General features: G+C 35.2%; 1 protein-coding gene across 2 annotated transcripts; it reads right to left on the bottom strand.

Moving 5' to 3' along the window:
* Positions 1-149: 149 nt before the first annotated feature.
* LOC125664502 (cell death abnormality protein 1-like) lies at positions 150-13,469 on the bottom strand. 2 transcript variants are annotated; one of them, XM_056150843.1, is made up of 6 exons: positions 1,893-1,978; positions 1,597-1,655; positions 1,213-1,341; positions 1,104-1,127; positions 587-641; positions 150-459 (listed from the first exon to the last, which is right to left on the bottom strand). In XM_056150843.1, the coding sequence occupies exons 1-6, from the start codon at positions 1,955-1,957 to the stop codon at positions 456-458; spliced, it is 336 nt and encodes a 111-aa protein (XP_056006818.1). In that variant the 5' UTR covers positions 1,958-1,978; the 3' UTR covers positions 150-455. The 2 variants fall into 2 exon arrangements, 1 of the variants encoding a protein (XP_056006818.1); XR_008798932.1 differs by lacking the exons at positions 1,213-1,341; positions 1,597-1,655; positions 1,893-1,978 and adding an exon at positions 13,295-13,469 and having other exon boundaries at positions 150-1,127.
* Between the last annotated feature and the right edge of the window lie 4,068 nt (positions 13,470-17,537).

Below are 17,537 nucleotides of genomic sequence, written 5' to 3' on the forward strand. Positions count from 1 at the left end.
CGATGTGTTGGTTGGTTGTATATTGCTCAAGGATTTTTCACTGATATGGAGACCTAACCATTGCCGGTGAAGGGATACGAATCTTTGGCCTATTCTCGGCTCTTACGGCCGAAGAGCAGGGAAAGTTCTTAATTGTATCATACCTGCCATGACACGGGACTTATGTATTTGCAGAAGGACCACTCCATTTAATTTCCTCTTCCGATAACCAAGGGATATTGAAGACCTATGCTCTAGCCCTGAAGAGAGGGTTAGAATGTAAACTACCTTTTATAATAATTAATAATACAATGCTGAATAAATAAAGATTATTTTTATTATGATTGTTAAGTTCTCCAAAAGTACTGCGCTAGTCGTTGAAGAGGAAGGAGCGAATTCGGCTTCGTTGTCCGAACGCATACTTTTCTACACTTAGAGTCACAATCTGTTGAATTACAGTTCCTTGGAAACAATGGTCATCTTCAACATAACAAAATATATATATCATCATGGAATTTTAATACAAGAAAATCCTATGCTTTTGTGCTAAGAAACCAAACCCATTGTAACACAATTTATTCATCGCTCGAAATAATTTGATACTTACGATGTAAGCAACTGGATTACCGTGCGTTCAATTCTCAACCCGCGGACCGTGCATTCTTACGATCATTAACATGTGTAGTGATTGGTATTTCAGGAAATGCACGGAATTAGAAGTGAAAATAAAATGACAGTTGTAGATGGAAAAACAATAATAATGAAACTCAATCAATCTATAAAAAAAAACATGGTATCAACAAGAGACATATCTAGTTACTGTAGGCAATTGTACTGGTATGAATGATGCCATGATGGTGTGAATGTTTTTCATCAGAAACATTCTTTCTAGAGTGTATAGTACATATGTATATCTTGGGTTTAATTTCAATAATTTTGTCCTTGTATATAAAAAGGTGAAGATAACGAAGAGTGATCAATTCCGTAACTCCTATAATCAATACAAAATTTAGAGTAGGGCAAACACGAACGACTACACACACAAGGCGTGGTATGAAATTTCTTTACGGGTTCTATCGCTTCCTGTGTGATGGACTGTGTTGTAGAATATTCTAGAGACATACCTTCAGTTGTGTACTCATGAACGGCTACAAGTATCAAAAATATTGTTATTTATTATTTGCAAGTTAAAAGTTAATGATATCAATCATAACGTATTATAGGAGAACATACATTTTGTGCACCCAGTAACCGGGTCACAATGATGAGCTTTACATTCGCATTCACTGCAACACAGATAAACGTAGTATCCACTAGTACAGTCTTCTTTACAATTCCAACCAAAGCTGCCCAGCGCGCATTCTACAACAAATTAAACTAAATCCAATGGCATTCAGTTCTACAGCAATGGTCATTTTGAAACTCTAGATCTATATTCCAATCCTTGATTTGTAGATACGCAACTGGCAATTCCTTTATCAGATTGAATTGAATACAGCTAATTAATTTTGATACATTCATATGGATATCATTGAATGTGTTTCATTTCTGTCATTCTATGATTATTAAAATATTTACGAAAACTTAACAGGTGAATAATTTTTTAAATGTACTTACCTACACACCTGCCAGTTCTTTTATCGAAATGGTAATTGTAACAGCAAGTTGAGTTATACCTAAGACAATTGCATAATCAAAAATAAAAATGAATATTGATGATAAACGAAGTAGAATCCATTGCTTACTCTATTTTACAATAATGCAAATTGTAACATGGATGTCAAGATGGGGGGGGGGGGGGATAAGGTTTACTTTACAAACTTATTGATTTATAAAGTATGTAGCTATGAAGAAAATCGCTGCATAAGTAAAATGACGGATCAAAGGATGTTGAAATTAAGAAATGTACATACGTGCGGCAATCATCCTGATTAGATCTCACTCCCTGGCACATAATCTCCGCCATTATAAAACACATCTGAACAATAACACGTGCATCCAATTTGAAATTTCATGTAGGAATAAACTATCAATCAAGGAGGAAGTGTTTACATTTCACCACTACTATATCAGGAAATACATAATTACACTAATAGCATCCGGAAAAGAAGATTAAGGATTAAAGATGGATGGAAGAAACTGCTTTGTTTCGTATAAAACTATACTGACATGGTTGATGTTGGTCAAACCAAATTTTCATAATTCTGCTCCAGAAAAATAGATCACTCATAATCTTTTAAAAACTCATTCTTTTATAACTCGAGATAATATACGTATGTGTTATTAAAGATAAACATTCCTTATACACATATTCTTCACAAAATACCTTTATAGAGAGAGATACATCGTTGGATGGAATAAATGATTTACCAAGTCTCTACCTTTACTCCCAACGAATATATTAAGAGTTGTGAACATGAAATTTCAAATGTACTGTGCCACAACATATGTCAGAGAAGGCATAAATCAAATGTGGATTGTAAAAATTCTGATGATTTTTTTTAAAATTTGAAACCGCAAAACTGTTCTCAAATCAACAACATCAAAACGTATAACGTTTCAACACTTTACACGACCATCCATCATGATGAAAGGGAAACTACATTATTTTACATCATAGACAGTTGTTTCTTCAAGAAAAATGGAAAAAGTAAATATTCGTATTTAGTGATCATTCATCCGAAAAATTACTTTGTTAAACACCACTCTGATTCCAGGCGCAAGTAGTCTGTTTTTAGTTTTAATATAAAAATCTGCTAGAGTTCCTCAATGAGTTTGATCAGGTCTTCCAGCAGTCTGTTGGAAATCCCATGGACACGACGTTTGCTCCTTTGTTAGCTGGCCTGTTTGTATATTTGTATGAAGAATGAATTTAAAAACTTTAAAAAAAAACAGAAGAAAACATCTCTTGCAGCGGCTTTCAATTAGACATTTAGATATATCAATGACGTTTTATCTATCTACAATAATAACGTTCATTCATATGTAGATTCGATATCTTCCTGTTAATTCTAAATAAACGACGCCATAAAGTCATCCACCTCTGCTTCATATTTAGATATTCTATTGAAAATATATACCAACGTCAAACTCAAAACTCAACTTGATGACAAACGGGATGATTTCAGCTACTCTAACGTCAACTTACCATATTCCTGCAACAATATTTCATTTTCACCTACGAGGGCCATTTGATACATAATGTGTATTGTACAATATATGAAAAGTATTCGACTCAAATAGTGAAATGAACATTACAAGTATTCTCTGCGGTTTGATATACATAATTTCAATCTCGGAATCCATTTCTGAAATGCCTCACGGTACGCTGATTTAGGTAGAACTCTGAGGCACTGCTTGATGGCTGAGCCAAGGGCAATATCACGAATCGTGTATCTGTCATCACTTTCAATAATTTTCCTGACTTTTAGACATTTGCCTTGTCTGTTAAAGTCACAGGTCGGCCAGATTTTGCTGCATCTTTGGCAGACTCTGTGTCAGTCAGAAATTTCGTTCTCCGCCTACGAACTGTCTCATAAGATACCTTATCAGACCCATAACATTCAGTAAAAATGTGCATTACTGAATGAACGAGTTTTGTGCAAACTTTTATATAAGCTCTGATTTCTTCAATATTCTCACCACGTTTTCCAACTACTTTTATAACAGTGGTCAACGACTGGCTCTATTGAAACGACTTTAAGTTTAACACCATATTGAGCTAAATGATCACATTGATACCGTTGGGAAGATATTGGATATAGCAATTCAAGACTATCATTATTCGTGAAACCATGCAAAGCGTTATCGCACTGTGGTACAATACACATTATATATCGAGCAACCTTCGTATATATAGTGTTCATATATCTCACCTGATTCGATACGCAAGAGCTTGTTCTGCGTATGATTAGTTTTTAAATTGCGACAGGCTACTGAAAATCAAGTTTATGTTACAAGGGTTTCAACTGTTCCGTTTAAAGTCAGCATTTCCGAAAGTCTATGGTCGTTATAATGATATATTTGCCAAAACAACATATCATGGGTTAAATGCTGTTTGACGTGTTTCATACCGATTGTTAGACCATATTTAGTACACTGATTTTGAGAACGGATGATTCAGTTTACCTTATCAATATATAGGGCTCACGACGGGTGTGACCAGTCGACAGGGGATGCTTATTCCTCCCAGGCACCTGATTCCACCTCTGATATATCCAGGGGTACATGTTTGCCTAATTTTCTATTTTGTATTGCTTATTGGAGTCTTGAGATTGATCGCTGTTAGTTATCTTCGCCTTTCAATCATGCATAAAATAATTCATGCAGATAGAAAGAAATACTAAAGGTGATATTTCTGTAATATGAATAACGTGTCATCAATATGAAAGTAAACTGATGATGTCATAACTATACATCGAGTTACGAGTTACGATGACACATACAAATAATTTGTTAACTATGTGATATAAATATCGACAAAATGTGGAGTATTTGAAATATATGCCACAGGATATATGGAATATTTATGTGAAACGCTAATAATTTTTTGATATTCTCAAAGTATGTTGATTTCATTGAGGACCATTGTTTGAATGGAAAAACATTGCATTTAGCATGTCAACCTATTTTCCCTGCCACACACTGAAATAAAATTGAAAACTTTTCATATTACACCAAGTACTTTTAGAGCCTTTTCTATATACCATGTGAAAGGTCATACAATTACGCACACGGCAATAACTGCTAGATTTGTCTGTTATGAAAGCTTGAAAAAAAAACCTGTACACCCCTAGTGTGAAATGCAAGTTAAAGATAATGAACAGTGATGAATCTCATAACTCCTATAAGCAATACAAAATAACTAGTTGGGCAAACACGAATCCCTGGACACACCAGAGGTGGGATCAAGTGCCTAGGAGGAATAAGCGTCCCTTGTTGACCGGTCACACCCGTTGTGGGCCCTATATCCTGAGCAGGTAAACGGAGTTATCCGCAGTCAAAATCAGTGTACCAAGAACGGCTTAACAATTGGCATGAAACACGTCAGACAGCATTTGACCCAATGCGAGGTTGTACTTACGAACTAGATTGTTATAACAACCATAGAATTTGCGAAATGCTGACTCCGAGACTGTTGAAACCCCTGTACTACCAACTTGTTTGTCAGTAGCCTACCTCGTTTTAAAAACTGACTATACCCAGAACAAGCTCTTGCATATCGAATCAGTTGAGATATATAAACACCATATGCAGGTGATAATGGAATGTTGTTACATAAATATGGAAAGTTGATGATGGAGAAACTTAAATCATCCCGTTTGTCATACAGTTGAGTTGTCAGTTTGCCGTTAATGTCTACTTTCAATAAAATATCTAAGTATGAAGGAGAAGTGGACGACTCTGTGGTGCCCTTTATTTCGAGCTTACAGGGATATATCAAATCGACATATGAATGGAAGCTATTACTGTTAATAGAGAAAACGTCATCGATATATCGAAATATCGAATTGAAGGCAACAGCGAGATATTTTTTCTTCTCGCATAGAATTTTTTGAATAAATTCTGCTTCATATGAATATATAAACAGGTCAGCTAACAAAGGAGCACAGTCCGAGCCCATGGGAATTCCAACAGACTGCTGGAAGACCTGATCACCAAAGACCACGAATATATATCAATGAGGAACTCTAGCATATATTTTATTTCAACTTCAGAGTACTTGTACGTGGAATTAGAGTGGTGTTTAACAAAGGAAGTTTTTGAATGACTGATCACTAGATATGAATATTTCAGTTTTCCGTTTTTATTGAAGAAGAAACTGTCTATGATGTCAAAAGGTCTAGTCTTTAATTTATCGTGAGGAATGGTCGTGTATAGTGTTGAAAAGTCATAGGTTTTAATGTTATTGATTTGGGAAAAATTCTGTGATTTCAAGTTTACGAAACGTTCTTTAGTATTGTTTAGAATCCACATTTGATTAACACCACTTCTGATATATGTAGTCGCACAGTAAGTATGAAGTTTCTCCTTCACAGCTGTTAATAATTTCGTGAGGAGCAAAGATAAGGGCTTGGTAGAGCACTTACTGGATCCAGCAATGTATCTTTTTTTGTAAAGATTTTTATGTAGTAGTTTAGAAATCCAGTATAGATACAGTAACTCATATTCATTCGACCCATTGATTGGGATATTAAATGTGTCTAAAACGGAAGCATGGTTTTGAAGAATTTCATCTTTTTAAAGGGCAGTTGGAGTATAAGTATGAATACCAAAAGTGGAATTATTGCGAAGTTCGTTTAAAATACAGATGTAATGATGAGCCTTACAAACAAAGACAATGTTGTTACTAGCTTTGTCAGGTGAAATCAAAACATATTCCTCATGTAACCTATCTAATTCTTTTATCACTTCTGGTTTAATAAACACAGAAGAATAGATGGTACGTACTTTTGTTTTCATGTGTCTAATGCGGGATTTTAATATCCCTTTTATGCTTTTAGCCCATTCTGACAATGTATCAAGTTCTTCTTTTTCATATTTAGCCCATCGTCTGGCATAATCATCGACATAACTCATAATAGAGATGAAGTTCTGTCGCCAATTAATCGACCAAGTTTCTCTGTATTTAGGACTTTTTAGAATAAGTGATTTGAGGTCCTCATTTTCAACTATATCAACATCATCAGTTATGACATGTCCAGCTGGACTATAGTTGAAAGAAGATGAAGAACAAGAACATGTTGGTGGATTACGTATAACATGGTCTATATCTAGGCACTACAAAATTAGTTAATAATTAAAAAGTTTGGGTGCAATAGTAGAAGTATAGCTGTAGGAAATACAGGGTGTAGACTTGAACTTGAAATACGTTGGAATACACGACTGAACCCTTTTATGACGAAAAATGTTGCTTATGTTGACGACATCTATTCCTTTGTTTGTAAATTTGAGCTTAAGGAATTCGCAGCATTATTTGGAAGGAATATCATCCATGGTTGGTTCTGGTTTAAAGAGCCTGTGGTAGGCAACGTCCATAAGCATAGAGTTCAGGCTATATTCAGGTGTTGAAAAATCCAAGTATAGACTAGCTATAGCTTCTTTAAATAACGTGTGTAAAACTCTCGATGGAATAGAGTAAAGTTTTGTACGAAGATGATGTGGACCTAATTGTCTGTTGACGTAAGGCAAAAGTGAATTAAACATGGCATCATTTATACTTGGTGTTTTATATGAACGATGTACATGACTGCGTTTCCATCTTTGGGTATTGGGAAAGAGTCTTATTAAATTCACGTTATTTCCTTGTGGATTAGTCAAATGTCTCACATCATATACATTGCATCCATATGGAAATGCAGGGCCTAGGGTCCTGATCCAGTGATCTTCTCGTTGTCTACGAAAAGGGGTGCTTAATGTTGGATTGTTTGTGTGATGGATGTTTTCTTCTAAAATCCTTACCCTCATGGACAAGATGGAGTGGTCTGGTGCATTAAAATGCTTGTAGAGAAGTTGGTTACCACCATTATTAATTTGAAATCTGTGCCCCCATATTCTTTTAAGTGAACCCTTGGTTTCTCCCACATAAATTAAGCCATACTGAAAACGGTAGGATTCTAACAACACTTTTGATAAACTATGTGTGTTACAAAAAATATAAAAACTTAGTATTTCCTTCCCTCTGTGTAGGATAGATTGTAAAGATTGTGCAACTTGCGTACATAAATGGAGTATGACATGCCTTAACATACCCGCGCATAAATGCACGTGAACCCCTCGACCCTTACTAGATGAATGTGATTCCTGAGTTACAATAAAAACTTAAAACCTTTTGTGTTATTTGTTGACCTCTTGTCATTTACATGTGATTATCCAATGAGTCTATTTACTTATTGTATACTTCTAGGTAAGTTATGAGACTCATTCAATATCGTTGGATGTTATATGAAATATGTTAGATTATGTAGAATAAAATATGACACCACAAAACTGTTTCAAAATATGTCAAAAGTGCTTTGAATTTTTTAACAATCCATATTTGATTGACACCACTTTTCATATATGTTGTGACGCAATAGTCTGAATATTTTCCCTCAGAGCACGAGAAAAGTAAAGGTGGGAACTGTATAGAAGAACGGTAACTCATACTATCAATTACACATTCAATATTGTTTTATTCGATATGACAGCAGCTCACAATATCATTGAAATAAAAACAAATATGAAATTACATAACATGCTGTGAAAGTACAATTATGGCGAATACATTTTAAACTGTTGTTGTCAGTCGGTGTTCATTTACATGTATCAGTGTGTTAATTATGCTGAGAATAGCTGATAATTAACAATGTTTTATGAATTTTCACCAGTGTCTATTCCCTGTCGTTTTTTTCTACTTCTCTGGTCACAAAAACTCCCTAAGTACGTGTAGCTGATTTGGGGACACCTTCATGAAAGTCCACAAATCTCTGTTCTGAAGTGCATCGGATGATAATGTGAGAACATTCTGTGTTTTGATCATCATTGTCAAAGTCGAGTTTAGGCTTCAGAGAGAATGTGTTTCCAAGTTGTGCAGATCATAGGCATTGTATCCGGTGTATTCAATGACACATAAAATTCCTGGTTCTGAACCACGTGTTCTGAGTTTTGTATCTTTATACTGATAACACTGTTTTTCATTCTCCTCAACTGGAGATGATTATATCCACATTTGATGTTATATTTATCATGAACGTTTTTCTGCGTTTGAATTCCGATTCCACAAGTTTCACCTCTTATACAAGTTGAACCAGTCGATGTTCTGAACCTAGTGGCACAATTATTGATTAGCGAATTTTGTCGGAATCACCTGATTGCTCCTCGACAGCTATATTCGTACCCACGACCTGGTCTTCACAAATATCTTGATGATGTATATTGCCGTCCTCTATACATGAGATAATATTTCATAACAACAGAATAATGGTGAGCTTTGCAAGAATTTTCATGACGATTTGTAAATCTCATGCGGTTGAAAGACAAATGTAAGACAATTAATGCGTTACCTATTTTTATCGGATATTTTGAAATAGTTTTTCACCTAAAAGGAAACATAGCGTATTTGCATTTAAGATTAAAACAATTCAATTATTGCTGAGAAGATTTAATTTTTACCATGCTGTTTTCATAAGGTAAAATATATCCAAAGATAAAGATTATAAATACAGATCCAATCAAAGTGACTCTTACTGGCATCCAATCATTGATTTCATGATGATATATGACTTTCTCTGCAGGAATATCTGCTTTGGAGTGTGTAGTATGCAAGGTGAAGATAACGAACAGTGATCAATCTCATAACTCCTACAAGCAATACAAAGTAGATAGTTGGGCAAACACGGACCCCTGGACACACCAGAGGTGGGATCAGGTGCCTAGGAGGAGTAAGCATCCCCTGTTGACCGGTTACACCCGCCATAAGCCCCATATCTTGATCAGGCAAACGGAGTCGAATTTGAGTGTTATATGTGAGCATGTTTCTCTGTGACTTCTACCTCTACTTCCTGTGTGATGACCTCTAGTATTAAATTTTTAAAACACTAATTATTTCAATATTATGAACTGTAATTATAACCAAAGGAGTACTTTATGAAGAAGTATGTAAAATCTTACAGGAACATCATATAACACAAATCAGCAATATGAAAGGTGAAGATAACGAACAGTGATCAATCTCATAACTCCTATAAGGAATGCAAAATTAAGAGTTAGGCAAATAGAGAGATGGGATTGGAGGAGTAAGCCGGCTATATCGACCTTTCAAAATATGAATCAATTTAAAGATGTCTTATTTGAGGAGAGCTACACACATTTTTAACCCCTCAAACTCATTCACAAAAGTGATCAGCACATTCGCGTTCACTTTCACAAAGAAAACCGAAAGATCCGTTTATGCAATGTTCACAGTTCTACCCTAAGCTGCAAAGGAGACATGTTTCAACATATTAGATTAAATCTGATTCAATTTAACTGCACAAATATAGTCAATCTTTGGCACGTCAGTATTTTATTATTGTTCAGACATCTAGATAGTGGTAAATTACGATTGAGAAATAATAACATTAGTTTATTTTTCCATGGATTAATAAGAATATATATCATATGTTTTTTTTTATTTATTAAAAACTGAAACTATGTATGTTTATTAAAGTATTCAAGAAAACTGATGTACAGTACATACTTACACAGCTACGAATGCCTTTATGGGAAAGTTTACTGTAGGAACAAGTGGAGGGATGTCTAAGGAAACTGCATAATCCAAAACAAAAATTAATATAAATGATAAACAAAATATAATATATTGCTCATTTGATTTCAAAATGATGAAAAATGTAAAATACTTCTCAGAATATTAAGGAAAATATTACGTATTTCAACAACATTATTATGTATTGTGTATGTACCGTGGAATGGATGCTAGAATAAGAAGACGGACTCAATGTTGATACTTGTAACAATCATCATGATCAGAGTTTGTTATCTGAAACATTGTAAACCCTATCTGAACAATAACACTCACAAACACTTTATAATTCAATCTAGGAATAGAATACACTGATGATCAACGAAAAGTTTTAATTGTAACCAATTGACAAATCTGGAAAAGAATCATAACAGGAAGAGTCTGTTATAATGGATAAAATTTCTATAGTTATCGATTGTTTCAATGTCACATAGTATTAATTATCCTGAATTATGTACCGGAGTATCTGCCTTTATCGATTATTTCAATAGCACATATTGTTCATCGTCCTGAATTACCTAAGCGGGTATCTACCTTTTTCGATTATTTTCATGATACCCATTATGATTCTTCTAAACTGCGTACCAAAATTTCTTTATTTATCGATTATTTCTGTGACACACACTACCGGTCGTTTTATATTACGTACTGGGTGTCTGCATGTTGGTAGCTATTCATTCATTCTGTTCTGCTTTGTCGTCCACTGTAGGAAACTACACTCAAAATAGTCAATAATTCCAGATGCAGAAATAAACATGACAAAACATATAAAATTACAACACTTTAATGAAAAAACTTGAATATTACAACTTTGTGGCGATTATTTGACACAATCTACGATCCACTTATATAAGTTACCCAGGCGGAAACCGCAGAATCACCAAATGCCTCCATCAACTGGCAAAAGACACACCCACATTTGAACATGATGAGCGAGAATTCCTGGTACCATAACAAGAGACAATACCACATGTGATTTGGAAATCAAGTACTGGCTCAGGTTCTCATTCTATCCCGCCTCCCTTGGTACCATACAAGGATAAGCCCAAAACTTGCCATTGGTACCACAAGGGTCAATCCAGCCCCTAAGGTAAACAAAGGTGATCCCCATATTCCCCCTGAAATGATGATGGAATACATTGAGTATAGAGTCAGACATTTAAGCGAGAACCTGATTCGTGTAAATCCCCGACTTCCGCTTACCCCGTTGCAGATGTGTTTACATAATACACAATAAAACACCTGAATTTTATGTATATCTGCTGTGACACGGGTCCTCGCTTTTTGCGATGTCATCAACTGGACCTACGTATACTAGCCTGTACAATAAGTAATTGTGCAATCATCATAATCATCATGATAATCATCATTCTCCAAAAGTGATGCGGCAGTCGTTGAAGAGGAAGGAGCGAATTTAGTTGTCCGAATGCATGCTTCTCTACACCCAGAGTCATCTTCACGGTCTGTTGAATTTCAGTTCCTTGGACAAAATGGCCATCTTCAACATAACAGAAGACAAATATCATTTAATTCGAGCGTAAGAAAACCGTATGCTTTTGTTACAATAAAACTTTGTAAGACATGCACATTTTATAAGATTATGGAAAACTACTGTAAACGTATTAAATTTGGCGTGTATGATACTTGGCGGAAATCGTTTTTTCAACAAGTTAGCGTAGATTTGTTTTAACGCATTCCTGAATTACTTTAAACATCTAGATTGACGGATGGCATTTAGCGATGCACTTGATTTAGCGGAAGCGGCGTTCCGCCAAAGGCGTTAAATAGAATACACAGCCAAATGTAATACATTTACAGTATGAGGTGGAAGGCCTAAACACTTTTTCAGATTGGAGACGCTGTATATCCCCATTTTGTTTCATAAGCAACAAGTATAGACAAAACCCAAATAGCTCGTGGTACAAATTTTGGTTCCGTTAAAATATGTTTTCAATATAGTCTTTCTTTTTACTGAAATTTTTATACCTGCTATTGAGAAGAATTCCACATTTGGAAATGCAAGGTGAAGATAACGAACAGTGATCAATCTCATAACTCCTATAAGCAATACAAAATAGATAGCTGGGCAAATACGGACCCCTGGACACACAAGAGGTGAAATCAGGTGCCTAGGAGGATCCATCGTCTACGCAAGATTTCTTTTCAAAACGACGAGAGTCTTTGAAATGGCGTTTTGGTTGTAAAAAATAGTCTACGTCGACTCTATGAATGAATTCGAATCATTGTACCAATACTACACCTTCAAAGTTCAGACAATTCCTAGAAAGTTTCGCTGTAGAGTCCGTTAAATGTTTTACCAATAGCTTACCTTTATTCCTAACGAAAATGTGAACTGCTTCGAAGACCAAACTTATTGTTCTACAAGCTAGTTATGAATTGGTCAAAATGATCTGATACTTACGATGCTGGCTACTGGGTGGTCGCGCGTGCAATTATCAATCGGCGGCGTAGGAATTCTAAGATTATTAAGGTAAGAAAATATGAATTGGTTTTCCATGAAACGCACGGAATTAGAAGTGAAAGTATAATAATAATAATCGACGATGTACAAACAATGCTAACGAAACGTGATCAATCTACGAAAACATCATAATATCAAAAAGAGAGGTTTCTAGTTACTGTAGGTACTAGTACTGATGACATGAATGTTTTTCATCAGGAATACCATATAGTAGAAGTGTATAGTAGAAGTCGGGTTCAATTTGAATAGTTTTGCCCGTGTATATGAAAAGGTGAAGATAACGAACAGTGATCAATTTCATAACTCCTATAAAGAAATTCAGAGTAAGGTCAACACGAACCACGGGTCACACAAGGCGTGGTATGAAATTTCTCTACGGGTTCTATCGCTCCTGATTCCTGTGTGATGGACTGCGTTGTAGAATCTGCTAGATACATATCTTCAATTGTGTACTCATGAACGGCTACAAATATAAAAAAAAATATTGTTATTTATTATTTGCAAGCTAAAGGTTAATGATATAAATCATAACGTATTATAGGAGAACATACATTCTGTGCATCCAGTAACCGGGTCACAATAATGAGCATCACATTCGCATTGTTTTTGGCACAGATAACCGTAGTATCCACTAACACAGCTTTCTTTACAATTCCACCCAAAGCTGCCCAGCGCACATTCTGCAACAGATCAAATAAAGGAATTTACATTTTATGCTACAGCAATGTTCATCATTCAAAATGTAGGTGCTTCAATATCATTTTGAAATTTAGATCCAAATCGATCATTTTTTATACTTGAACAACTGCCAATTCCTTAATTAGAGTGAATTAAAAACAGTCTTTTTTTATTTCAAGTCATTCATATGTATAAATGTTTTCATTTCTCTCACGTTTGTTAGAATGTTAAAGAGAACTTGATATGTAACTGTAGTCTGAAATGGTACATACCTACACACCCACCAGTTCTTTTATCGAAATAATAATTGTAACAGCAAGTAGAATTAGACCTAGGAGAGTTGTATAATCCGAAATTAAAATGAATATTGAAATCGGATCAATTGCTCATTTTATTTCAAAATGATAAAAATCGCAAAATGCATGTTAAGATTTAGGAAAAAAATATCATATTCTCTAGAAATCTAATGATTGATGACTGAAATCACTAAGAAAATGAAATGGCAGAATAAAGCATATTAAAATCGATTCATGTACATACTTGTGACAATCATCATTATTAGATCTCACTCTCTGACGCAAGATTTCTATAATAAACCACATTTGAACAATAGCATACACATCCATTTAAAAAAAATATTTAGCAAGAAAAAACTATCAATGATCGAGGAATAATTTACATTTCACCACTGGTATATGAGGAAGGCCATAAGGTGTATCCGGAAAGGAACATTAAAATGAATGGAGTGAACTATTGTATTTTGGGGAAACATAGACAGCAGATGATGGATGTTGGTCTAAAAACCTTTTTATATTCTGCTAGAGATCAGAGAATTATTCAAACATAAAGAACACCTTTCCCAGCAGAGCAAATCTGCGAAACAGGTACTACCGTTCAAGAACAAATCATTGTATAGTTCAGGATAATATATTATAGGGTTATTGAACTTATATTGGTTAATATTGGCATGAGTTGGCTGTGAAAATGCACTCGCAAAATCGTGCATTTTCACAGCCAACGAGTGCCAATATTCACCAATATAAGTTCAATAACCCTTTTATTATATAGCTAAAGTATTTAGTTGTTAAATTATATCCCTTTTCACTCAAACTACTCAAAAATAGACGATAATTCATCAGTATTGGAATCTAAGGAGGTGTGCAATATCAGCATGCATTTCTTAACTGTTCAATATTTAACCCGTCATTAATGCATGAAGCAAACTGATTTTGTAAATGGGGACATCATAATTTATGTACAGTAAAACATTTTGCTTTAGTAAATATCTAATACAGCTCTGTCAGATTTGGAGGACCGTCGTCTGCCGTTTTGGCTTGTTTACGTCGTTACGGTAACGTCAATATTGAACGCTCATACCCGGAATGTTTCGGGCGCATACAATTTACGTAATGCAAAGTTAGCGTTCAATAAATTCTCAGGATATTGAACATTAATATTCTCTAGATTTTACGCAGACTTTATAATAGATTGTAGTGATTCTAAACATAAAGGTGATATTTACATGCCTTGCTGTGTGTTTAGTGATGACATGACATTGCAGATACTTTCAAAAGTCAACCAGTGGGAAAAAAAAAGTTTTAAACATCTAGGAATTACACTGTAATGTGAAATCAAGATATATCAATGATGTTTTATGGATTAACAACATTCATTTTTATTTATATGTAAACTAGAAAGAAACGACACCACTGAGTATCTGGTTAACAATTGAATATTTCATTTAACACTAATGTTAACGGCAAACTGAAACTCAACTTAATGATAAACAGGATGACTTCAGCTTCTCCATCGTCAGCTTCCCTTATTTAACAAAATCGAAACGAAACGAAACGAAATCTACCGAAACGAAACGAAATCTACCGAAACGAAACGAAATCTACCGAAACGAAACGAAACCTACCAAAACGAAACGAAACAGATTGTATAACCGAACTTTTTTAATTATAATAATTAAAAATGGTATCTTAGGCCCCTGTGAAAGTTAAAACATCTAAATAAAATTCGCCTCCCCTTTGATGTAGGCTTTCGGCTTGAGTGTTACAAAGTTTTAAAAGTTGGAAGGGGGGGGGGGGGGGGTAGGCACAAAGTACATATCCGTAGTTGATTAAATGACATGTACAATTAGTTTCGGATCCATAAATTTCAGAACCGAGGGTTACAGTCTCAGAGATCTGGGGAAACACACTATACGAGGGGTAGGGTCGCCGACGTTGGATCCGCCTTTGGGCATAGATACATCGTTGGAAGAAGCTGGTGTCTGAGAAAATTGAAAGCAGGAAGAGCTCTTAACCTCTTATTTTATCTCTAACTGCTGAGGTGCGAGTACTTTCAATAATGGAAAAACTCTATACATTTGGGCAATCTCTACCCAGAGTTATCGTTGTAGCGTAGCGTAATACGCCCTCTGGTGAGAGATTGACATTTGGGGTGTTGCTAAGACGGGGAATTGAAAACGGGACGGAAAACGGAATTTTTTTAATGCAATAATATTAGGAGGAGGTCGGCATTTTGTAAACTAAAAAGGCTTATGAACAAGGGAATTTTAAGCAGAAATCACAAAGAGAACGAGAGGACATATTCAGAATCCACCGTTTGATATACTACATACAAATACACAATATCCACATGTATACATATATTTGTCTTTAGAACAAAAATACTGAAACATGTATTTATGCCCAAAAGCGGATCCAGCGCCGACGACCCCATCCCTCGTTTAGTGTGTTTCCCCAGACCTCTGACCTGTGAGACTGTAACCTTCCGTTCTGAAATTTATGGATCCGAAGCTAATTGCACTTGGTATTTATGTGCTTTGTACTTACCCCCCCCCCCTTTCCAACTTTTAAAACTTTGTATCAGTCAAGCCGAAAGCCTACATCAAAGGGGAGGCGAATTTTATTTATATGAGTAAACTTTAACAGGGGCCTGAGATACCATTTTTAATTATTATAATTAAAAGAGTTCGATTATACAATCTGTTTCGTTTCGTTTCGGTAGGTTTCGTTTCGTTTCGGTGGGTTTCGTTTCGGTGGGTTTCGTTTCGTTTCGGTAGATTTCGTTTCGTTTCGGTAGATTTCGTTTCGTTTCGTTTCGATTTCGTTTCGCACTTTACAGGTACCCATTACTAGCTGCATATAGTGTTTATGTCTCTCAAATGATTCAATACGCAAAGGCATATTATTCTTGCGACCATGTTTTTTAAATCGAGGGAAGCTTTTCACAAATAAGTTGATAGTACAGGGGGGTGGGGATCAACAGTCTCAATTGATATTAGCATTTATGGTTTGCCGTTCATGCAGGGAGCTCCAGTGCGTTTTTCAGGTAAATACTAAATAGTGGCGTGTCACAGTATGCATTCACACAGTAGAGAAAGGTCATTGCTATGGCCTTAGGGATGTTTATTCCTTCTCGACACCCGACATCTTCACTGGTTTGCCTATGGGATCTAAATCTAATGACATTTAGCTCTACAGCAATGATCATTTGGAAACTCTATACCTATATTCCAATCCTTGATTTGTACCTCCACAACTGGCAATTCCTTTATCAGATTGAATTGACGACAGCATATTAAATTTAATCAATTCATATTTATACCATGAAAGGTGAAGATAACGAACAGTGATCAATCTCTTAACTCCTACAAGCAATACAAAATAGATAGCTGGGCAAACACGGACCCCTGGGCACCATTGAATGTGTTTCATTTCTGTGATTCTATGTTTATTAAAATGTTTAAGAAAACTTAATATGTGAATAATCTTTTTAACTGTACATACCTACACACCTGTCAGTTCTTTTATCGAAATAGTAATTGTAACAGCAAGTTGAGTTAGCCCTAAGCCACTTGCATAATCCAAAATAAAAATTAATATTGATGATAAACGAAGTTCTATTTCAACATGATGTAAATTGTAACATGCATGTCAAGAATTGGGGGAAAATAAGACATGCTTTACAAACGTATTGATTAACAAAGTATGTAGCTATGAAAGAATTAGCTGGATAATTGAAATGACGGATCAAAGGATGTTGAAATTAAGAAATGTACATACGTGCGGCAATCATCCTGATTAGATCTCATTTCCTGACACA

Source organism: Ostrea edulis, chromosome 1 (genome assembly GCF_947568905.1).
Source record: "Ostrea edulis chromosome 1, xbOstEdul1.1, whole genome shotgun sequence".
Taxonomy (NCBI): Eukaryota; Metazoa; Mollusca; class Bivalvia; order Ostreida; family Ostreidae; genus Ostrea; species Ostrea edulis.

Coding starts and splice junctions, on each gene's coding strand:
- LOC125664502 (XM_056150843.1), bottom strand. CDS start 1,957: ATGTGTTTTATAATGGCGGAGATTATGTGCCAGGGAGTGAGATCTAAT. Junction 1,342..1,596: donor AAGAACTGGCAGGTGTGTAG/GTAAGTACATTT, acceptor AATTTGTTGTAG/AATGCGCGCTGGGCAGCTTT. Junction 642..1,103: donor TCATGAGTACACAACTGAAG/GTATGTCTCTAG, acceptor AATGATCGTAAG/AATGCACGGTCCGCGGGTTG.